Source organism: Opisthocomus hoazin, chromosome 11, assembly GCF_030867145.1.
Source record: "Opisthocomus hoazin isolate bOpiHoa1 chromosome 11, bOpiHoa1.hap1, whole genome shotgun sequence".
NCBI lineage: Eukaryota > Metazoa > Chordata > Aves > Opisthocomiformes > Opisthocomidae > Opisthocomus > Opisthocomus hoazin.
In genome coordinates, this window is record NC_134424.1 from 2,496,076 (window position 1) to 2,519,166 (window position 23,091).

At 51.6% G+C, this 23,091-nt stretch overlaps 1 protein-coding gene across 1 annotated transcript in view; it reads left to right on the plus strand.

Moving 5' to 3' along the window:
• LOC142362677 (uncharacterized) overlaps positions 1-23,091 on the plus strand; it is a 220,464-nt gene that overhangs the window by 163,129 nt on the left and 34,244 nt on the right. Inside the window, exon 7 of the mRNA XM_075432444.1 lies at positions 9,654-9,856. Within this exon, the coding sequence (XP_075288559.1) occupies positions 9,654-9,856 (203 nt within the window). The remainder of the gene's footprint in view (positions 1-9,653; positions 9,857-23,091) is intronic.

Here is a 23,091-nt window from a genome sequence, read left to right on the forward strand (position 1 = left end):
CAGCCCCGGGGAGGACCAGCAGCAGGAGGGGCTGGGGCTTGCGCCGTCCCCGAACACCTCGGCCCTCGTCAGCCTCCGCTGCTGAGTGGTTCCAGAAGTAAAGATCTTTGTTCCAAAACCCATTTTAGGTTGCTAAGTGACAGCAGCGTGCTTGCCTTTCGCATTGCTTACTAAACCCAGCTTCTCAAAGCAAGGAAGCGAACAGTTAAAGGCGTGACGAGATTCGGAGTGCCAGGTATTAAATACATCATTCTCGCTGGGGCACAAGGAGTGAGCGCTTCGGCTGGCGTCAAGGCCAGGCCTCCAGCCGAGGGCGGCTGGCGAGGAAGGGGGGTGAGCCCTCCGCGCTGCCCGTGCTCACCGTGCCCCTTCCCGGGAGGGGATGCTCCGGCGGGGAGGGCTGCGGAGGTCAGGCTGTTGTCGGGTCGGGCACTCGACTTTTACTTCTGAAAAGATACAGGCTGTGGTGGAAGTGTGGCCAGCAGGACGAGGAAGGTTCTCCTTCCCCTCTACACTGTCCTGGTGAGGCCCCATCTGCAGTGCTGTGTCCAGTGCTGGGCTCCCCAGCTCAAGAAAGATGAGGAGCTACTGGAGAGAGTCCAGCAGAGGGCTACGAGGATGAGGAGCATCTCTCCTACGAGGAGAGGCTGAGGGAGCTGGGCTTGTTCAGCCTGAAGAAGAGAAGGCTGCGAGGGGACCTTATAAATGCTTATAAATATCTGCAGGGTGGGTGTCAGGAGGATGGGGCCAAGCTCTTTCCAGTGGTGCCCAGCGACAGGACAAGGGACAATGGGCACAAACTGAAGCAGAGGAAGTTCCGTCTGAACATGAGGAAGAACTTCTTCCCTCTGAGGGTGACGGAGCCCTGGCCCAGGCTGCCCAGGGAGGCTGTGGAGTCTCCTTCTCTGGAGATATTCCAGCCCCGCCTGGCCGCGGTGCTGTGCAGCCTGCTCTGGGTGACCCTGCTTGGGCAGGGGGTTGGGCTGGGTGACCCACAGAGGGCCCTGCCAACCCCTACTATTCTGTGATTCTGTGAAGTGGCTCACCAGTGTTTTTCAGTGGCCTGCTGCTGGTTTGCACTTTTGCTTCGCTCCTGGAAACCCAGGTATCCCTTTAAACGATGGTATTTCTAAATGGTGCACCTATTTCTCTCTCAAAAGTGCCTCTTAAGCACCAAAATCTGGGTAGGTTTAATTTTCTCACGCAAGTATGATTTTCTTTAGAGGTGGAAAGAGAGCAATGCACATTTTAAAGGTACAATAATAACAGTAAAAAAAAACAAAATCCCAAAGCAGCTTTCAAATTAGGCCTGTGTTAAAACAGTGTGGCATCGTTCCTGTGGCCCTTAGCGAACAGAGGAGGCGTTCAGGGCTGAATTATTTTGTTTTGGGGAACGTCCTGGTTGTAGCACGGTCCTTAGGTCTGCAGAGAGAAAATCAAGTGGGTGATGCTTCAGCTCTTGTCTTGAATTTGGCAGAGTGATTTAATTATCTTAGTGTGTAGGGGAGAATAAGCGGTGCCGGATAAGCATCGAGAGCCACGGGCTGCCTCCCTCGAGGAAGGGACTAGAGTTGAGAGGGACTAAAATAGGATTTCTTAATAAAAGCTCATTAACGGTGCCTGCGTCGCTGGTCCTAGCGTTAACTATGACAAATATGTATATTTCGTGATCACAGGAAAGTGCTATTCAAATATAAATAATTCCTTCTGTACAGCATACTCAAAAAAAAAATTGTCAGATATTTTCAGTCAACAGCAGTTGGCTTTGCAAAGCTGCTCATCAGCTGTGATAAGCTATTAGGGGAATGTTTATGGACACATCGAAAATAAACTCCAAAAAGCATCCATCATCTTTATTGCCCCTTTCCAAAGTGAAGGGGTTGATTTTGTCGCAGGAAGAGATTGCAGAGAACTGCATGAAACTGGGGAAGACAGAGAATTGACACAGTTTAGTGTTTTTCCAGACATGACACTGGGGTTTGATACAAGAAGTGAGAGATAATTCATGTTCCTGTAGTACTGGAAACGCTCTGCAAAGTCTCCAAACAACAGAATTCTCCGAATTGCAGGAATAATCTGATGCTTTGTGTTACTTTGATATACTATAGGTCTTAACACCCCACTCCTTCCCCCCAAAAATCAACTGTAGCTCGCTTAAGGTCAATGCTCCTCGGAGCCATTTGCAAAGGGACAGGGCTGTGTCCGTTCAGCGACGGTTGGGATGCTCTGGGTTGGCTTCCAGAAGTTTCCTTGTGTCTGAGGGCAGAGATGCTCAGCGGTGTGGGAGGGCTGGGAGGGACCTTGGCGTCACAGCTCTCCCTCGACGCGGTCCGGAGCGGTCGTAGCTGCTGCCAGCGCCAAGGTGTGCCCCGATGGGTTTGCAGCTGATCACTTTATTGTAACTAATTCTCTTCAAAAAACCTGTATTTTATAAAAACACCGTCGATCTGTTCTCTGCCGTTCGTTGTTGGGTGCTCTGGAGTGTGGGAACAGGAAAGGTAAGGAAAATACCAATATACTCAGCGAAGGTGCTCGGGCTGTGCTGTTGCACCTCGTACCGCTTAAAAAATTCATGCTCCACGGGTGGGAGGAAGTTGCTTAAAGCCTGCAAAAGCTACAAAAAGTGAAATGAAAGTTTTAAATAACAGTGATATTGTAGGTATGCGCTGCCATCCATTGTGCCCTACCTGATGTGGTAATTACTGCCGTTACAGAACATTTTAATTACAACAGTGAGTCAAACTCCTGCATCTCGTGAAAGCTCCTGACTGCAGAAACTGTATTATGTATGCACAGATACAGTTTTTCTACTAATATTTTCCTTCCTCTGCACTTAGCTGTTAACAAAGACCAATTGCTGCTCTTACATCTCCTACTTGTTCAAAAGTTCCAAGGCTTTTCCAGCGTTGCGTGGAAAACAGGAACATTTTCTTTATGGACTTACTAGATTGTCAGTGGACCCTGGTTTTATAAAGTTGCTTTTCTGGGGTGCATCACGAGGAGTGTGGGCAGCAGGTCGAGGGAGGTTCTCCTCCCCCTCTGCTCTGCCCTAGTGAGGCCCCATCTGCAGTGCTGTGTCCAGTGCTGGGCTCCCCACTTCAAGAAAGATGAGGAGCTACTGGAGAGAGTCCGGAGGAGGGCTATGAGGATGATGAGGGGACTGGAGCATCTGTCCTATGAGGAGAGGCTGAGGGAGCTGGGCTTGTTCAGCCTGGAGAAGAGAAGGCTGAGAGGGGACCTTAGAAATGCCTCTAAATATCTGCAGGGTAGGGGTCAGGAGGACGGGGCCAGACTCTTTCCAGTGGTGCCCAGCGACAGGACAAGGGGCAACGGGCACAAACTGAAGCAGAGGAAGCTCCAGCTGAACGTGAGGAAGAACTTCTTCCCTCTGAGGGTGACGGAGCCCTGGCCCAGGCTGCCCAGGGAGGCTGTGGAGTCTCCTTCTCTGGAGATATTCCAGCCCCGCCTGGCCGCGGTGCTGTGCAGCCTGCTCTGGGTGACCCTGCTTGGGCAGGGGGTTGGGCTGGGTGACCCCAGAGGTCCCTGCCAACCCCTGCCATGCTGTGATTCTGTGAAAACATAGCTGGGCAGAGAAGCTCTTTGATACAGTGATCTGCAAGCTGAGAGCGAGAAGACTGCAAATTCCAGTTTGAGTCATTTAGCAGATTTACAAACGTTTTCTCGGGGTGAGATTAGAAATAATGCAGGTCTTCAAAGGCGAACTTGGAAAACATAACTGTAAACAGCTTTTCAGAGCCACTGGGTCCTAGCCTGAAACAGTGCATTTTTAAATGAAATTATGCACCCCCCCTCTGTTCTTCAGTCGCTTCTAGAAGCAACAGTGTAGAAGATAAATCAAAATTAATTTTGCACACTGTGGGAAATTCTTAATGGGAAGCTTGTGTAAAGTGTCGTGCATTCAAGATTCACTCTTTCAGGTTTTCTTTTTTTGCTGCACATTTTGCGGAGAAATGAAGCCATAACAGCCATTTTCAATAACTGTCCTTCTGATTTCACCCGGGGCTACTGACAGTCTTTGCTGCAAGTACCTTGCTCTTGCTCACGGCCTCAGCCTCCCTCTGCCTCCCACACCCGGCGCTGCCGTGAGAAACCCGTCACCTATCACCGTGATTCCACCGCCGAGTCTTAGCTCGAAGCTGCAGGTCATGATGGGAAGATGCCACCGGAGGAGACACGACCTGGAGCCGTTCGCTGAGCGTCAGCTTCATCCCGGCATCTCGGGAAGCCCGAGGTCCGATGGCAGCGAGCGTCTGTGGGGCTGCGAGGTGAGAAGAGCCAGGATGTGGTGGACTGTTAGCGTAGCCTGCAAGGAGATGGTACCATCTTCTGGAGAAGAGGAGGCTGAGGGGAGACCTTCTCGCTCTCCAGAGCTACCTGAAAGGTGGCTGCACGGAGGCGGGGGTTGGTCTCTTCTCCCAGCGATAGGATGAGGGGCAGTGGCCTCAAGTTGCGTCAGGGGAGGTTTAGATTGGACATTAGGAAAACTTTCTTTACTAAAAAGGTACTCGGGCCTTGGTCCAGGCTGCCCAGGGCAGTGGTGGAGTCCCCATCCCTGGAGGGGTTCAACAACCATGTAGATGTGGCACTTCAGGACATGGTTTAGCAGGCATGGTGGTGTTGGGTGGATGGTTGGACTTGATGGTCTTAGAGGTCTTTTCCAACCTGAATGATTCTATGATTCTATTCTATGAGATTTGTACTGAGTATTTTTAAACTGGTATTCATGAGCCCATGCTTGTTCCAAGAGCGCTAGCATATACCCACAGGTATTTCCCTTTGATGTTTCTTTAGTGTTCAAGATCAAAATCAGCCTCATTGCTAAAAACATTCTTTGCAAAAAGCTCTCGGCCATCTGTGAGAAGCCGTTGGATTTCTCTAATCTGCATTGCGGGCGCCCAGCCAGCCCCAGGCCCGGCCTCCTGTGTGACCACCTTGCCCTATGGAAAACACTGCCCAGCAAGGAGGTGATGGATACCGGGTCTGCATTTTAAAAAGCAATTTTTCTGCCTGAAAACCAAGGAGCTGTTTCTCCATTTGCCTCGCTGGTGTGTGGTGTTTGGGTAGGTCTGCAGAGATGATGAGGGAGTCAGCACCAGAGCGTGCAGCCAACGGGGCCACCGATGGTGATCATGGCGTGATGGTACCTGGGTGGAGGACACCACTTTCAGGAAGCAAGGAAAAGGAGATGACAGGGTGTGTGTGGGAAGGAATTAAGCCCAAGGGTTATGCCCTCGCATCCGGCCAGGACAATCATTCCAGCAGATTGCTGAAAAGCAGGGACACTGCTGGCTGTGGCACGTTGGGGTTGATTTATGACTTGCTACTGTATTGACATGGAAAACAGTGTCGGAGAGCAGCTGATACAGGTTTTGCAATTTAATTTTTAGCTGCATGGGGTTGGTGTGTGATGAGAATCTCACCTGATGGGCTGTAGAAGACCCCTTTATTATTCTGTTTTTTGTTATCTCTCTGGAAGGTTCAAATTGTGCTTGGGAAAATGAAAAATAAAAATATGCGCAATGACTAGATTAAAAACTTGGCAATTACACTACAGCTCTTTTCAGAATTGCCAAGGCACAATGAATACCTGAAAACGTGCCTCAAACCCAGAAGTTTCTTTACTAAGAAATGAATGAAATGGTTGACAAGAAAGAATGGTTAAATCCGTCCTCTTATTAAACCGATGGAAGGAAGATTTATAGTCATGTAGCTTATATTGTGGGAAGCAGATTCCGTGCTTTCATGGCTTTATTAGAGGAAGCTTTGTGTTCGAACTCCAGAGCAGAAGGGGACCCATAGTGGACCTGTTTTCTGTGAAAATTCGGTGCAGCACATGAGTGTTTGTTTGAAAGCAGACCATTTGCACTAAATGTTATTGTCTACTTTAATGAAAAAGCAGCAAATAATCCGTTGTTTTGTGGGCTGGTGGCTTGTTTTTACATTTCTGTTCTTTGTACCAGTACAAAGTAAAGGTTTGGGGGTTGGGGTCTTGTAAATGAGAACTGACTGTTGCAAGCTGTGTCTCATTTGTTCGTTGTATTCTTGCAGTTGCTTTTGGAAGTCAGAAAGATCTGGGGGATGAGCCTAAGGAACAGATACCAGCTGAGCTCCCGGTGGGTGTGGGTCACAGAATCACAGAATGTTTGGGGTTGGCAGGGCCCTCTGTGGGTCACCCAGCCCAACCCCCTGCCCAAGCAGGGTCACCCAGAGCAGGCTGCACAGCACCGCGGCCAGGGGGGGCTGGAATATCTCCAGAGAAGGAGACTCCACAGCCTCCCTGGGCAGCCTGGGCCAGGGCTCCGTCACCCTCAGAGGGAAGAAGTTCTTCCTCGGGTTCAGCTGGAGCTTCCTCTGCTTCAGTTTGTGCCCGTTGCCCCTTGTCCTGTCGCTGGGCACCACTGGAAAGAGTCTGGCCCCGTCCTCCTGACACCCAGGTCACCGACTTTTCCTTTCCGCCTCCTGATGCAGAGCGGCAGAGCCTGGTTCTTCCCTTTCTCAGAGCAAACCTGGCTGGGGTCCTGCCCACCCCAGCACAAACCAGCCCCGAGCCGGGGCATTCCCCAGTTGCTGCTCCCGCAGCATCCTTCCAGCCCGCTCCAGGGCGTTCCTGAGGGTGGGAATTCTGTACCGAAGCGCTGGGCACTGCCAGCGGCACGAGGGGCAACAAAGTCTGGCTTGAATTCCTGTCTTTGGCTGGAAGTTTCCAAGGAATTTGTCCAGTTCTCCCTGAGCATCCACATAGCTTTGGCAATTACATTAATAAACATGAAGGAGGGTGTCTCCGGAGCGCAGGAAAAAATAGGAAATGACTCTATGTTTTAGAAGCTGTGTTATTGTAGTCTTTTCCCAGAGTGAAAACCTCACTTAAAGGTTCATGGGAACATCTTTTTCTTGAACGCAAGTTCTTGCTTTAGGTTTTAGTGGAGGTATTAAAAATTTGTGTAGGAACAATAACACTTTGTAGTTGTAGCTATTAAGCAGAAAAATCTTGATTTGAGTGTATAACGTTTGCAGATACTGAAATTGTACCACCTGCTGCTGAAAAAAAAATGAAGCATCAATGAATATTATGGGAACTGCTCTCTGACAGCCTCTGGTAGGGGAAGGCTTTTCAGCAGACACTTGCTAAGCAACCGGGGTACTGAGAATACCATCAAGTCCCCTAAGATCCCCAGGAGACAGGACCTGAGTTTTGCACCTTGATAGAAATGTGTCCAGAAGTGTGGGGCCTTGAGGTGCGTCAGGGGAGGTTCGGGTTGGATGTGAGGAACAATTTCTTTGCTGAAAGAGCGGTCAGGCATTGGACCAGGCTGCCCAGGGCAGTGGGGGAGTCCCCATCCCTGGAGAGGTTCACAAACCGTATGGATCACCGAATCACAGAATGGTTGGGGTTGGAAGGGACCTTTCTGGGTCACCCAGCCCAACCTCCTGCCCAAGCAGGGTCACCCACAGCAGGCTGCACAGCACCGCGTCCAGGCGGGGCTGGAATATCTCCAGAGAAGGAGACTCCACAGCCTCCCTGGGCAGCCTGGGCCAGGGCTCCGTCACCCTCAGAGGGAAGAAGTTCTTCCTCGGCTTCAGCTGGAGCTTCCTCTGCTTCAGTTTGTGCCCATTGCCCCTTGTCCTGTCGCTGGGCACCGCTGGAAAGAGTCTGGCCCCGTCCTCCTGACCCCCACCCTGCAGATATTTATAAGCATTTCTAAGGTCCCCTCTCAGCCTTCTCTTCTCCAGGCTGAACAAGCCCAGCTCCCTCAGCCTCTCCTCGTAGGAGAGATGCTCCAGTCCCCTCATCATCCTTGTAACCCTCCGCTGGACTCTCTCCAGTAGCTCCTCATCTTTCTTGAACTGGGGAGCCCAGCACTGGACACAGCACTGCAGATGGGGCCTCACCAGGGCAGTGTAGAGGGGAAGGAGAACCTCCCTCGACCTGCTGGCCACATGGATGTGGCACTTCAGGACATGGTGTAGCAGGCATGGGGGTGTTGGGTTGATGGTTGGACTTGGTGATCTTAGAGGTCTTTCCCAACCTTAATGATTCTACAGTGCGATTCTATGTTGAAAAATGCAGAAAACAGAACTTGCTGCCGATTCTCCCCACACAGGGCGCTTGCCGAGCTTGTGTGCACACGGCTGCTGTCGTGCTCTTTGGGGGCTGTTTGTAAGCCGTTACCTTTATCTTACTCAGCCTCAAACTGTTGGTTTAAATGACCTCTGGACAGGTTTCTGCAGCTGGGCAGTGCCCGCACAGCGTCTGCCGAGCAGAAATGCCCGGGATGGCGGCTCCCTCTGTGCCCCCGTCGCTCGCCGGCCGCTCTCAGAGCTGCTGCTTCTCTTCTGCGTCGGCGCTGGCCTGCAGCATCCCGCGAAACGCTCAGCGCCCGGCCAGCGAGCTGCTCCTCAGAGCGCTTTAAGGCGTCTTCAAAGGAACACGCGGCTAATTAACGCGTAAACTTGCCACTATTAATAAGATAAATCGGTGTTTTCTTGATTCTTATGCACAGTTTATGGTAATTTTAAGCCCTACAGAAAGTGGCTGTTCCCATGAACAAATGTGGATAATTAGTTGTAGATAGTTATTATGCAAATGTAATAATCTGCACCTTTGAGTGGAAGTGGCTGAGCAGGTTGAGCGCGATGCCCGAATTTTGGATGCAAACGGAAAAGCCGTTTACGGTCCCACCTGCCCAGGTTGCCCACGCTTCAGATCGGCTGCAGAAATTAATTTAGGAGATCGGCCCCCAAAGTCAGCCCAAGGTTTTCCCCCTCTCCAGGTGAGCGTGGCTGGGGTGCAGAGGCCGGCGAGCCAGCCCGGCCGCTTCCCCGCTCGCCGTGGCGAGTGAGCAAGCCGCGCGTCCAGAGGGGAGATGCCGATGGTAGGAGGGTTAATGTGCTGTGTAATTACGCTGACGAGCTCTCTAACTAGCTGCACGGCACAGCTCTCGCAGCTGCAGGCTCTGCCGCAGAGCTCGACTCCTGCTTTTGAATTTAAGAGCATGGATGGGGCGATAAACGGATCCAACCTGCCACGGGGCTGCGATGGCAGCTCGCGGGGTCTGCGTGCTCGTTACGGGCGGCCCGGCTAATTAGTGACTGCAGCCGAGGGGCTGTGAAATCGTGGGGGCTCTCATGCCCTGATTCTGGGGGCCTGTCTCGGGTTTGTCAGAGTCCCTTTGTCCTCAGAGAGCAATTCTTTAGGCCGAGCACCGCGAGTGGCGTGGCCGGGCTGGAGGAAGAGTTTGCGGCCGGCGGAGCGGCTGTGTCCGAAATCACCGGGTTGCGTTTCCACGCACGTGCTCTGGCATCGCTGCCTGCTCTCACTGCCTAGCAAGGGCGCGTGGCAAAGTCCTGGTCTGGCATTTTTGTCACCAAAACCTCACTTCAGTGACATTGAAAGGTTTGCGCAAGCATTGACGTTTTGAGGTTTGTTTTGAAAAATCCTGACTGTTTAGGTGATGTTACATTTTAATGCCTTTACTACCACATCTTTTCCTTTGGGTTTGTTTTAAAATATATTTCTAAAAGCAGAAACATACATACTTTCAGCAGGCTGAAATGCAAAGGAATGGTTTGGGTTACGAGACTGAAACAGCCAAACAAACCCCCCAGTTTTTATTTTATTTTTCTTTTTGCAGAGTTCAGCACAAGACACCTCACGTCCATCTGCTGCATTTTGAAACTAAACTTCCCATCAAACGTGAGATCCCGTTCCTGAACGTCATCTCGGTGCTGTCGGGACTTGCAGCCGCCGCTGTGAAGCGGTTGAGGGGTGCGGAGGAGCCCCCCGTGCTGCCGGAGCCCGCTGGGCTGGAAGCCGGCGGGGACCTTGGCCAGGCTGGTGAGTCCCTCCAGGAGAGCTCTGTGCCAGTGCCGTCCGGCGTAAGTATGTTCTTACAGACTAATTTCTTTGGTATCAGCTGGAGTTTTGTTCATGTGGTCTGTCTGGGCTTCATCATTGCTCTGAGTAATGAAGAGCTGACTTAATTAACACCGAACGGGGCAACAGATAGCAAAGTGCTTTAGATACGTTCTTCCTACAAGAGACTTCAGCTCTGCTCCTCTTGCCACACAGCCTGTGATTTACAGTGGTTTGGTTTTCCATTCCCCTGTCTCAGCTTGTGCTGCTCCAAAGCCCTCTCGGGGTGCAGCGGCGGTCGCCAGTCGGCCCCAAAACCCGCGCTGCTTCTGCGGCCGTGGCCCTGCCACTGATGTGCTGGTGCTCGCTCGCTCCGCTGCCGGTCGCCTCGGAGCCTGCGGGCTTCCGGAGGGCTCTGGTGTGACGGGAAGGCTTTCTACATGTAACTCTGCAGTGGACATCCCTTGTTCTTCCTTTGGTGTTCAGAGAAATCCTTCATATCCCCAGAAAACCAGAGGTCTGGCTAGCGAGGGAGTGTCAGCGGTCACTGAGGGCTGACCAGAGTCACCCCGCGCCCCGTGGCTCCCCGCCGTGCTGTGCTGGGGCGCTGGCAGCCCTTGCACCAGCCCCAGCGCCGGGCTCTGAGACGTGCTGGGGTTATAAACCACGCACACGTGCTCTTTGTACACGGGGAAGGGTTGTTGCCTTGTCCACAAGAACAAATAAAATAAATGGAAGTGTTTGACGTGAAGGGAAAGCGGGCTTTGCCCGTGAGAGCCGCGCTCAGGCTTGGCTTCCCCGTGGTGTGGTACTGGGAGATGGAGCAGGACCTGCGAGCGCAGGGAAGCGTGGCCCAGGGTCCGCTCGGCTTTCCCGGGAAAACTCCGGGGCATCCCACGGCGCGGGCGAGCGCCCGGATCGCTCCCAGCTCTGCCCAGGGCCCGGGGGAGAGCGGCTCCTCCGCTCCTGCCCCGCTCCTGCCCCGCTCCCCCCGATGCACAGCAGCGTCCGCGCCGGCTGCGTGAATACTGAATACAAATGCCTTACGATGTTTTCTCTCGAAACGAAAGGGAAATCAGATGGATGCAGGATACAAATGAGGGCAGCGCATCACGGGCTCTCGTTTCTCTGAAGGAGGACAGAGCAAGTTATATTTACATTATGTGCTGCGTGCCCTGATTACCAATATTTGGAAGCTTCTACGCAGAAGCGCTCAAATCTCCACCTGAGCTATGTAAAAACTTTATTATCACTCAATCTTTTGATGGTCATTGGGGAAAAAAAACACATTTCCATAACAATAGCACTTAATGACCAGAGATGGTGAAAACTGAAGGTCTAATTTTATACATGGAAATAAAGATACGACTTCTCTGCCGAAATATTTGAAACTTGTTTGAAGAAAAGATGTTGGTGGAGAACAGATGGCCGCCTCCTGCCATACATATTCATGAGTGCATTTATTTCATTATGTCTTCCCCTAGGAAACTCAGCGCTTCAGCTTTTATAAATCCGCCTGGCCATCAAATTGAGCAGTCAGAAGCCCTCTGTCAAAGCTCCGTTGCTGTAGAAATTGGAGAAAGTATGTGAAAGGCTTTAGCACTTTTGTCTTGACTTTTCTCCCCGAGCACCTGTTGTTTGGGGATGGGAAGCAGCGATTTTTATCAGGTGTGATGTGTGTTGTCTTTGGGTGGATAAACTGCCATGTTCGTTTTAATGGGATTACTTTTACCTTGCTGTTGTGACATCCTTGGGCAGTGCTGCTGAATAACTTTTGGAGGGCTGGGACCCGCGGGCTCGGCGTGTGGCAGCAGCTCCCGCTGCAGCCCAGAGCTGCCAAAACCTCTTTTGGCGAAAGAAGTGCCGTGATTCTCTGCTTGATCTATTAATTGCCCGGGATAAATTTTACAAAGCAGCAATCGCTTAGACCACAAAGGGAAATACAACATACAGATAGAACTACAAATACAACTTGAAGGGTCTTTTCGCAGAGGAGAACGTCTTGTTAAGCAGTAGTGAAAGCTAAAAATGTTTCGAGGGTTGTTTTTAATGTACTTCTGAAGCTTACATGTGAAATTTTGGATTTTTATAAGTTTTACCCAAAGAGAAAACTTCTCCCCCACCCTGTTTTGTCCCAGTAACATCTAACTTCACAGCAGAGGACACCCGCTGCTTTCTCTAAGCCCTGTCGGCGTTCAGGCTCGGTGTGTGCAGCCCCGACGTGTCCACGGGCCGTCGGTCGCACCCTGCGGTGGCTCTGCGGGGTCCAAGCTGCCCCGAGCTGCCTCTGCCCCGACGGCCAAGCGTCCTCTGGAAGGGCCCAGCTGCTTCATGGGGGTGAAGACCACGCGGTCTGGCCGCAGGCTCAGCCTCCGGTCACTGATCCACCCCGGGAGACCCTCGGTGGGCGTCGGAGCTCCTGGTCGCTCCCGGGACGCCGAGGCTCTTGGTCGGAGCGAGAGGACACGAGGGACTGATTGATAGCCGGGCGGCATCCCTTGGGCTTGCCCAGCCTACCCCTTTTTTAGAGACAAGTTTAGCAGCTGGTCCTTTGATTTGCAAAACGAGGCTTAGTCGGAAAGAATAGGCCAAGACGGAGGGGATTCTGTAGGTTTGGGACTGGAAATTGCTTTTATCTTCCTCTTTTTGTAACTGCATTCCTTTCTTTGGGCCAGAAGTATTTCTGTGTGCTCTTCAAAAGCAGGGCTGCTGTTGTTCCCCGGGCTCCAAAGAGACTGGAAAGCGAGGGCCTGAAATGTGCCATTTAAATTCAGATCTTTTGCACCGCTTAAAGGGAGGAAAGGTTTTTAAAAGTTTCCTGCTTGGCCATAATCGATCATTAGCTGGGTAAAATGTGGAAGCGTTCTTTCGGGGGACCTTTGCGGACGCCGGGTGAAATCACAGCTGGCGCAGTGTGACGGTTCAAGCTGTCAGCTGTTTGAATGCAGACAGAATTTGACCGTGACAACAAAAAGCCTCCAGTAGCGTTCTGTTTTACTCGTTTTCCAGAAGTAAAAAGCATGGTTAGTATTCCCCCGTTTGGTTTATGTGATAAAGACTACAGTTTAATTAAATAACATGAGTGCAACTGCAATTTTTTTGCATTATGGAAATGTCAGTTTGGCGCACGGTTCCCGACGGGTACTTGAAGGTTCATTTAATTTTAAAATGATTGTAGCCTTCAAATAACTTAAAAGGCAACTAATATAAGGCAACTAATATATTTAATCAAAGGAGGTGACTGGACAGAGAAAGAAATCATTCACACATATAAATAGCAGGGCTCCAGGGAGTGTGTAAAGCCAACAGGGAAAATATTTAGGACTAAATTGTTTCCTCTGGCCCCCTTCTGCCCCTGTCAGCGGAGCTGAAGGACCTGAGCTGTTCTGTTGAAGGCCAGATTTGGCCTGTATATGTATATATACAGTATATGAAGATGTGTTGCCAAGTACCTAGACGCCTGTCCTCGTGCATAGTTCGTGCATGTATTATCCACCCAGATTACGTATGAAGTGTTTCCTGATCTGAGAAGTTCACAGTCTCGAAACGTCAGAATTCAGGTTGCCTGAACAGCCTTCATTTTACCCTTTCATCTTGCTCACTGGATGAGAAATAACGAAGAAGAAAAACTCCTCTGTGGTCGTGCAATGCAAGTGCCTTTGCTGAGACTGAGCGGAAGTCATTTTATTTCTGGTATTGCTTGATTCAGGAGCTGACCTGACTTTGCTGTGTAAATGTAAGTTTAGCAGTGCCTTGGGTGTGTGCAATTTGATTTTTTTTCTAAAGCCTTGGAAAGCCCGTTACAAATGCAGTCGGAGGAACGTGCCGGGTTCATACCCCGGCTGCTGCGGGCAGGGGCCGTGGTGCTGCTGTGCCCCAGCCATGGCACCGCGCCGCGTCCCGCAGTGGGACTCGGCAAAACCCATCTCCACTGACTTCTAGTTGTTTCAGAAATCCATATTTCGCTCAGTTCTTTTAAATTGTTGTTTTATTTTCTAATATGAACATACAGCAGGCTTTTCCCCAGCAGCCTGTGGCGAACAGTTGGCGCTTGTGCTGTGCTCCCATCGAGGGCACTCCGCGTGCACTTCAACACCTGAAACACTCAAAACCTGTAAACCTTTTGACAAAGCACCCACCACAAACTTGTGTTTTTTGCGCTCTGGAGTATTATATTTTCATCTGTCATTTACAAAACCTCTTGGGGCGCGGCAGCCTATATCTGTTTTTTTCTTCATGCTCGTGGTTATAAGCTATCTGCAGCGATTCAGCACGTGAAAGGAGGCAGTGGGGCGATGCCCCCCGCAGAAGGAAGCAGAGACGAGGAAAACTGATTCCACAAAAAGCGGCAATGCCGCATCTGCCTTGGGTGTTTTTCCCCCGCTCGTTGGCTGTTGTCCGTTATCCGGAGGGTCAGTTTGCTGATCGGTTGAGCACAGATGGTCAACCCTGTCGGCGTTTTCTTAGAAACTGCCTGTTCTAGGTGATCCTTCCTCCTTGAATGAGGTTATGAAGTTAATTCAAAGATTTTCAAAGTGATTTAATGAAAAATTAATTTCTGGGAAAAAAAAAAAAGATGGCAGGTCATAAATATAAGATACTTCCCATCTGTTCGTGGTTCATGACTCGGCGCTACTTGCATACACCTGGATAAAAGATGAATGACCTGAGAATCGTGCCAGAAGAGCTTTTTGGCTGGTTGGGGTCAGGCAGGCGGGCCAAGGTCATTTAGGATTCCTGTACAATATCAGCTTGTTGGAAATGGCATTTCAGTAGTGGAACTGTGTGCATTAATAAGTTCCAGCTGGACACGAGGAAGAACTTCTTCCCTCTGAGGGTGACGGAGCCCTGGCCCAGGCTGCCCAGGGAGGCTGTGGAGTCTCCTTCTCTGGAGATATTCCAGCCCCGCCTGGCCGCGGTGCTGTGCAGCCTGCTCTGGGTGACCCTGCTTGGGCAGGGGGTTGGGCTGGGTGACCCACAGAGGTCCCTGCCAACCCCAACATTCTGTGATTCTGTAAGACTGAGGAACAAGCTCCAGTGGCCTGAAATATTTACTCATCAAATGCACGGGAAATGAAAAATGTTGATGTTCTGTTGGTGCTGGAATCTGGGTCTCGTGTGCTTGGGGTGCGTGCTGGGGCTTCCCCTCCTCGCTGGAGCCAGGCACCCGCCCAACCCCATCCTGGCAAGCCGGCACCAGCATTTCTCTGCTAGAAAAGGCGTTTTCATCGCTCAGCGTATTTTTTTCCGCCCCATAGATGATCCCGTTTGGCTTCACACAAGGATGTTTCTGTGGCGCTGGTGTTTGCTCTGAGCACAGGTTTGATTTGGGCGGTCGGGTGGTGTGAGGAACCCGGTGTTCTCCGGGTGCTGCCGACATAGGTGCTGCAGCGAGGCAGGAAAGCGAAAAAGCTGGCTCGTGGGGAAGGAGCACTTGCTGCTGGGACCCAGCGAGGTGCGGTTCTGCATTTCATTGCTTTGGAAAGCAGAAGGCATGTTGGTGATGATATTATTAGATAGAGAAAGATTTTGGGCAAGTGCCACTAAGACATTTTAGGGAAAAAGCAAAGAATTAAGTAACGACTGATGCTATAGAGTGCAGCTTTATTTTACTGCCTTGTGTGACACACAAGTAATATTCAGTAAGAGGCTATAAAAACCTTGCCTTAGGCTTAAAAAGAAGTTTTTAACTAATAATTTTGCAAGAAGTTTATCACCAATTTCAGCGGGGCTAAGACTGGATGTCAATAAAAATTAAAAAAGCCATCAGCTTTAAAATTCATGACTTCATTTATTTTAGTTTTCCTTCATTTCCGCGGGTTGTTAGGGAGCCGGTGCTGGCGTGCACCTGAGACTGCATTTTGCCATCTCTGTGGGTCGCTTCAGGTCGCCGTTACGGCTGTCGTCGGTTCGGCTCTCAGCCACGTTTCGGTTTGCATCCCCTGGCTGAGCTGTGCCGGGGAGGACTGCGGGGAAAGCGGTCAGGGGGAGAGGTGCTAACGTGTGAAAAGGCCGTAAAAACCCCCAGCCCCGTGTCAGCTGAGAGGCAGCGAGTTCCGCAGGAGAGTCCTGTTGAAAAGCTCCTGGCACTTTCCTGGCACTCTCTTATGGAGAGGAAAATCCTTCTGTCTGTCCCTCAGCTGGGAAGGGAAATTACCTTGAGAAATGCAGATTTCAGTGGCTGTAAGGAATAATAATTATAATAGGGATGAGGATAATAATAATAATGATGATAGCAATGGGAATTGTGGGCACAGTAATTATAAAGGTACGCAAGACACGTCCGCGACACAGGCTGCGCGTGCCATGGAAGGAGCTGGCGTTCAGCTTCCGCGTCGCTGCGAAAGCTCTGCAAGATCTCCGCGGGGTTTTCATCTGTGGTGGCACTGCTTTAGAGAGAAGGTACGATTCCATATTCTCTTCTTCTCCTACTGTTAAATACACAGCGGTTGGTTTAATGAGAGAGCGATTTCGTAGGCAGGAATCAGGTAATTCCGTGAGAGAGCTGGAGAGAGTTGGTCCCTGCGTACCCATCACATTCCTTACCGCGGCGTTCCCAGATCTGGGGGTGCTGTGACCGAATCTCCCAGCTGTGGACGCCGCTGCACCCCGGTCTCGGCGACCAGCCCGTTTTCCAGGCTCCCCAGTACGCGAATCCTGTTTACAAACAAAGCCAACGCCAAGCTGTCTCGCAGCCCTGCTGCCAGATGCTCGCTGTGTTGGAGGAGGAGCACGTCGCGGGTCCTGGGCTGTGTCCCTCCCTGCCGTGGGGAGATGTTGTTCTTGCTGACGTACTGCGTGTGGGAGAGCGGGGGCAAAGAACAGCAGAAAAGCTGAAATGGTATTTCAAGCTAACGGATCTTTCAAATGGCATCGATGATTAAACAGATGTGGTTGAAGTCATTTAAATTCACTGCGTCCCTCAACATAGAAATGGTGAAGTACCATCAGTTTTCCAAAAGTCTGGAAGAAAGATGCTTTAAGGTGACTTTGGTTTGGTGTAACAACAGCGATGGTGCTGGCTGCTCCTGCCAAGGGCTGCTCTGGAACGCGGGGACGGGGGTGTGTTGGCAGCCGCCAGGAAAAAGCTCTGCCATGGACATTGCAAGAGTTTTTCAGTTGGTTCGTTGGTTTGCCACTGCTGTTCCTCTCTCTGGAGACAAAAAGGAAAACCGCATGGAGGGAAGAGACCCTTCCCGAGGGGGGGGATTTGATTGAGAGAGGTTTTGTTCATTTTCCAGATGCCGTAGTGTTACGTTAACACTTCCTGCAAGGGGAAAGACCATAAAATCCGGTGGGCCCTGGAACGCAACAGCCTGGGCACTCCCGAGATGGCCTTCACGTCTCTGTGGGCTCAGGAGGAGATCTGGATGTCACACGGATGGTCCTCACCGCTGCGAGAAAAAATGGGGGGTGCGCGTTGTCATGGCTGAGAACTCAATGGGTGCTTGTTTGGTGTTGCGTTCCGAGGAGCCTGACCAGCAGCAGTGTTCGCTGCTAAGCGTTCTTGCTGCTCCCTCAGCAACCTGTCAGGGCCACCTGGTTCAACCCGCCAGCGCTCACAGTGCAAGGTCCGGCTGCTTAAACTGGCCCTGCTCGTAGCCTCAGCCCTGGGAGCCAATGCCAGGCAGCAGAGGGTTCCAAGACCTGGCTGTAGGCTGCGTGGGCAGGGCTGGGAAACAAGCAGTGGTGGCACCCGGAGTCTTTCTGTGACTGTCCCGTTCGGCCCGTCTGGGTGCGCGGTCCCCACGGCTCTCCAGGCAGCGGGCACGGGTTACTGGGATTTCCCCAGTTCCCCGGCCCTTGCCCAGCGCAGGCAGTGCCATCGGTTACAGCGCGGAGCTGGGCGGGCGGTGATTTCCCCATCGCCTGGGGAACGGCCTCTGCAGAATTCCCGTTTCTCGTTCCCAGAAATTAGTAAATCAAATCATCTGATCAGTGAAGTTTTTGGTGAGGAAAGCTTTTAAAGAGGCACTGTGAAGTGTTTCTCTGTGGAAAATGAGAAAGGGCGAGTGCCTCGCTGTTGGCTTTGTCACCACTGCCGTTTCAGCTCTGTCACAGTGAAAAGGAAAGCAGGCTTTTGGCGTTGGATCCTCCTTTACAGAGCTATAAAATTTCAGGGGAAAGTAGCAGAGCTTGGTAAAAGTATCAACAAAGTGAATACCTTTCTCTGGGTATGTCCAGCAGTCGGAGATTATTTGAAAGGTGGTAAGGAGGAGTGCGGGGTGGTTACTTTCCAACTGGTAAAACAAAAATCAATGGATGTGAAATGAGTTAATGTAGGTGGAAATTTTTCAGTCATGGCACTGCAGAAGGTTTTCAGTGCAGATTTTCTGAAGAAACTTTTCGTCTGACTCTGTTGGTGGTTTTTCTCTTATTAATTTAGCTTTGGGTGATGTCAGCGTTTAACTGTACCCACATTTGTTCATTAGACAGCTAATGGGAACTTTTTGCGGAGCACTATCAAACACTTTTTATGTCGGTTCTTCCTCATGTTCAGCTGGAGCTTCCTCTGCTTCAGTTTTTGCCCGTTGCCCCTTGTCCTGTCGCTGGGCACCACTGGAAAGAGTCTGGCCCCATCCTCCTGACCCCCACCCTGCAGATATTTGTAAGCATTTCTAAGGTCCCCTCTCAGCCTTCTCTTCTCCAGGCTGAACAAGCCCAGCTCCCTCAGCCTCTCCTTGTAGGACAGATGCTCCAGTCCCCTCCTCATCCTCGCAGCCCTGCGCTGGACACTGTCCAGGAGCTCCTCATCTTTCTTGAACTGGGGAGCCCAGCACTGGACAGAGTACTGCAGATGGGAACAGGCTGCCCAGGGAGGCTGTGGAGTCTCCTTCTCTGGAGATGTTCCAGACCCACCTGGCTGTAGGTGACCCTGCTTTGGCAGGAAGGTTGGACTAGATGACCCACAGAGGTCCCTTCCAACCCCGACCATTCTCTGTGTGTGTGATTCTGTGTGTGCGGTTCAGGCTGCGCTCTTCGGCAGAGAGCAGCAGCGGCTGAGCTGGGGCGGAGACACAGCCTTGTCCAAGCAGTCCTGCAGCCCAGCCCGGGGGAGAAACGGAGGGGCTGCTGCCGGCGGACGCATCTCCTGCCAGCGCTGCTGCTGCTGTGGCTTCGTGGAGGATGGAGAGGCTCCGCCGGCGGATGGTGCAGGCGAGACGCAGGGATAAAACACGCCAGTGCTGCTCAGAGGGGTGGGACCCGCGCGTTTCCCGTGCGCTGGGGCTCGCTAACGGCGATTCCCGTTGGATAACCCGGCCACGGCAGGGCCAGGTTTTGCAGCCGAAGAATTTGGGCCTTAGGAACGGTGTCTTGCCCTGCGCGGTGACGCACGGCGGAGCTGCGGTCCCTCCGGAGCAGGCAGCATGTGGGATGGGTGTTCCCCGTTGGGTGTGGGTTGCTGTTTCTGACCGCGGATCTTGTGGGATGCAGCAGGTGGGATTTTGCAAGTCCTTTGGGATCCCAGATAATTTCTGGTTTTTCTAAGCAATACGATAGTAAAAGATCAAGTAAAAAAAAAAATCAATGTATAATATTACCTACCAGTGTAGTATGGATTTGCTTTGCAGGAGCACAAATGAAGGAAAAAACCAGCATAAAATCATTTCAGTATACACAAATACAGACTTTAGTATGTCGATGATGTGGCATCCATGAAAGAAACAATCCTAAAGTGTAGGTGCTCGCAGAACCCACCAGTCAGCTCCCCACAAAGCCTCAGAGTTTTATCGTGATACTTCTCCCGTCACACGGGAGGGTTTTGGGGAAAGCCGCGTTAGCCGTTCCGTTCTGCTCCAGCCAGGCAAGGCTTTTCCTCAGCTTTACTGCCAACTTCTTATCGATAATAAAATCAAGCAAGAAATGTTTACATGTACTAGGCTGTATTTTGTCTGGTATTCCTTTGATCTTTAGATTAAAACCTCTTCTCAAAAATGGCAGCAGTGAAGGTGTTTGAAGGAGAAACAGAAAGAGGGGCTCGTGCCCTAATTCTCCGGGACTTGGGCCTCTTCTCCCTGTTCCTCCTGGGGATTAATCCTGCAGCACTCGCTGCTGGTGGAGCCAGATGGGGTGCTTGTGTGAGAGACTGAGCGTTTCCTTGCTCAAACTGCCCCGGGCAATCACAGGTTCGTGACACCATTTTGCATACCCAGCTTTGAAATTAGTTTTCTGTTCATTAAATCTGCACAAGAGGATAAAGGTCGCATGCTAACAACACATGCTCCCTACAGATTGTCTATTTTAAGGCAAAAAAATAATCTGGTGGCAAAATTGCCTCTCCATCACCATCGCACGGTCACCAGATCTTGCCAGGTGACCGCAGGTGACCAGACCCGTGTGGCATGTCGAACGTCCCGTGGCCACGCGGAGTCCTGCACGTCCCGTAGTGCCATCGGGCGGTGGCTGGTGACAGCCTGGGTCAGTTTGGGCTGTCACTTGGCTGTTTGGGGTGGGCTGTAGCTCCAAGCCCCGCTGGACCATGCCGAGGGCCGTGCCTGGCACCTCTGATGCCGCGGGTACTGCCGGGCCGAGCCGGAGCCGAGACCAGCCGGGACGGGAGCCGGCGCGGGCTGGCGATGGGAATGTGGTTTCCGTTAGCCGGATAAACCCCCGGCCGCATTCATCCACCCAATTCATTGAGTGTTCTCAGCAAGATTAGACCACGGTGGAGGGTTTTGTATGAGAGCGATTCTTCCAGCACACGCTCGTATTCATCAGGGGAGCGTTTGCAAATGATTGAACCTTTTAATCTTTTTCTTCCATTTTGTCCCGTGTGTTCTGGTAACGTGCATACGGTAACAGCGAGTGGACTATGACCCAAATGGGATTTATGGGTTGTGGAACAGGCTGCCCAGGGAGGTTGTGGAGTCTCCTTCTCTGGAGATATTCAAGACCCGCCTGGACAAGGTCCTGTGCAGCCTGCTGTAGGTGACCCTGCTTCGGCAGGGGGGTTGGACTAGATGACCCACAGAGGTCCCTTCCAACCCCTACTATTCTGTGATTCTGTGATTCTGTGATTCATCTTCTCCTGCTGCATCCTCGTCTAACTTCATACTGGGGGATTCTGAACCATCATTCACAGCAGCACTGCTGCTGGAGGCTCCGTCCCTGCCCGAGCCCAGCCGTGTGCTTCAGCAGGAGCTTCACAAGAGGCGCCGCGATTAACACAAGTGGAAATCCTGCTCCGTGGGTCGTCGGCGTGTCTCTGAGCAGCTTGTGGGCATGCTGTGTGTGATGCTGTTTGCTCTGTGTGTGTAAATGCAAAGGAAATGGTGCCTCAGTACCAATGCAACATTCCCTTCCCAGCCACGCTTCAGACAGAGTTTCCCCAGCTGGGTGGCTTTGTGCGAAGCGAGCATGCAGCTGTGGGAGAAATCCCAGCCGGTAACGAGTGACTCTCTTTGGGAGGCTGGTAGAACATCTGAATGTAATTTGAGTTTCCCTTCAGTGCTCACCGAGCCCTGACCCCTGCGACAAACCTTGCGCTGCTCTGACCCGCTCTCCGCGGTCTCATCCCAGCCTGGGGACTCCGTGCTGGTCCTCGCCACCAGAAACGCGGACCCGGGGCCGTGCTGCTTTGACCAAAGGCTCCTGCTTGTAAAGGCTGAGTTTGTGGGTGGTGGTAGTGAATCGTTCCTGAATTGTTCCTCGCTGGGCAGGGAGCTGTCAGCCGCGCAGACCTTGGCGGAGCTGCGGCGGAGCTGCTTGGGTCCTGCTGGCAGCGAAAGGGCCGGGTCCTGTCTGCTCCGGCGGCAGGGTCGGACCGCGCTGCCCGGCGCAGGAGAGGCAATCAGCTGCCGTGTTCTGTGAGCCACACGTTTCCCACTCTAAATCAATTTTCTCAGCAGGTTTTCTTTCCCAGTGGTAATAATTTCACCTCTGTATCGTCTTTTACTGCAGACATCAATCCTAAGGCACCTTCCTGCAAGCGTGTGTCTCTAGAAAATGCATTTCACCATTGCAGTGGTTACAGAATCACAGAATGACAGAATGGTCGGGGTTGGCAGGGCCCTCTGTGAGTCACCCAGCCCAACGCCCTGCCCAAGCAGGGTCACCCAGAGCAGGCTGCACAGCACCACGTCCAGCCAGTGTCAGCACCCAGCTTTGGATTCCTCTGCTGAACGCAGGACCAGAGCCTGCCTGGATCCAGTTTGGGTGGTTTCTGGGTGCTTGTTCTCCTTCTGGTGCCTCGTTCCCCAAAGACCGCAAAGGCAGATTGCCTGCTCGCAGAGGCTGAGACTGCTGCCTCTCAAGGGGTTTTCTTTTATTTTGTTTTTTTGAGGCAGTCAGCAAGAACAGCTGGTTCTGCACTTAATTCAGTGGCTAAAAGGATCTACTTCATAAACCTGTGAATAATACCCGCTGGCTCCGTCCTCACGGCATCGGTGTGCGCCGTGCAAGCTGTGAAGGCAGCCGGAGCGTGCGGCTCATCCCTGGGGCCGTTCCTGCCCGGTGACCTGCTGGCGCTTGCTACGGGAACACGGCTGGGTCTGTGCTTGTTCCCGACTTGATTTGCAGAGATGATGGTAATAACCCGTGGCTCCCTCCCTGCAAAATGACACGTGGAGAAAAGGATAGACAGTAACTTGCTTTAAAATTCAAACCAGCAATCGTTCTCCAGTCCAACAAAATGATGAACTATCTGGGCTCACATTGAATAATTGCAGGCTTTCCTTCACGCTCCCATCTTTTTATTGTTCTACTGAATATCAGCCGATACATCTTGACTATCACGACACTTTTTCTTGATGCACAATTAGAATTATAACACCTTTTAGGTTATCCTCCGAAAAGCACGCAATGTAATTAAAAAGTCAGAGTTCCTTTGAAATAATAACAAAGTTCTGGCTCTTCATCATGGCAAGTGATAATGTTACGGAATGAATTGTTTTTCGGGCAGGTTGTGCTGGCAGGTGGGGCTGTACATCAGGCTGCAGAAGTAGGACACATTCCTGATTTGTTTTCAGTTTTCCTTTCGTGCCTGATGCAGATTCGTCTTGCGTTTCCAGCACCGCCGAGGGAAACCTTGATTTAGGAAACTGTGCTTCAGTAAAATGAGAACTCTTCGTGAGCCGCTGGTGTAGCGCTGTCACCTTTCTCCTGGAGTCGCTCCGTTGCCTTTGATATGATTTCTGGCAGAGAAATGGATTAATTATTGGTGAGGGTGACAAATGCAGGCCGTGCGATCCTGCACCGCTGCCACGGAGGCCGCTGGC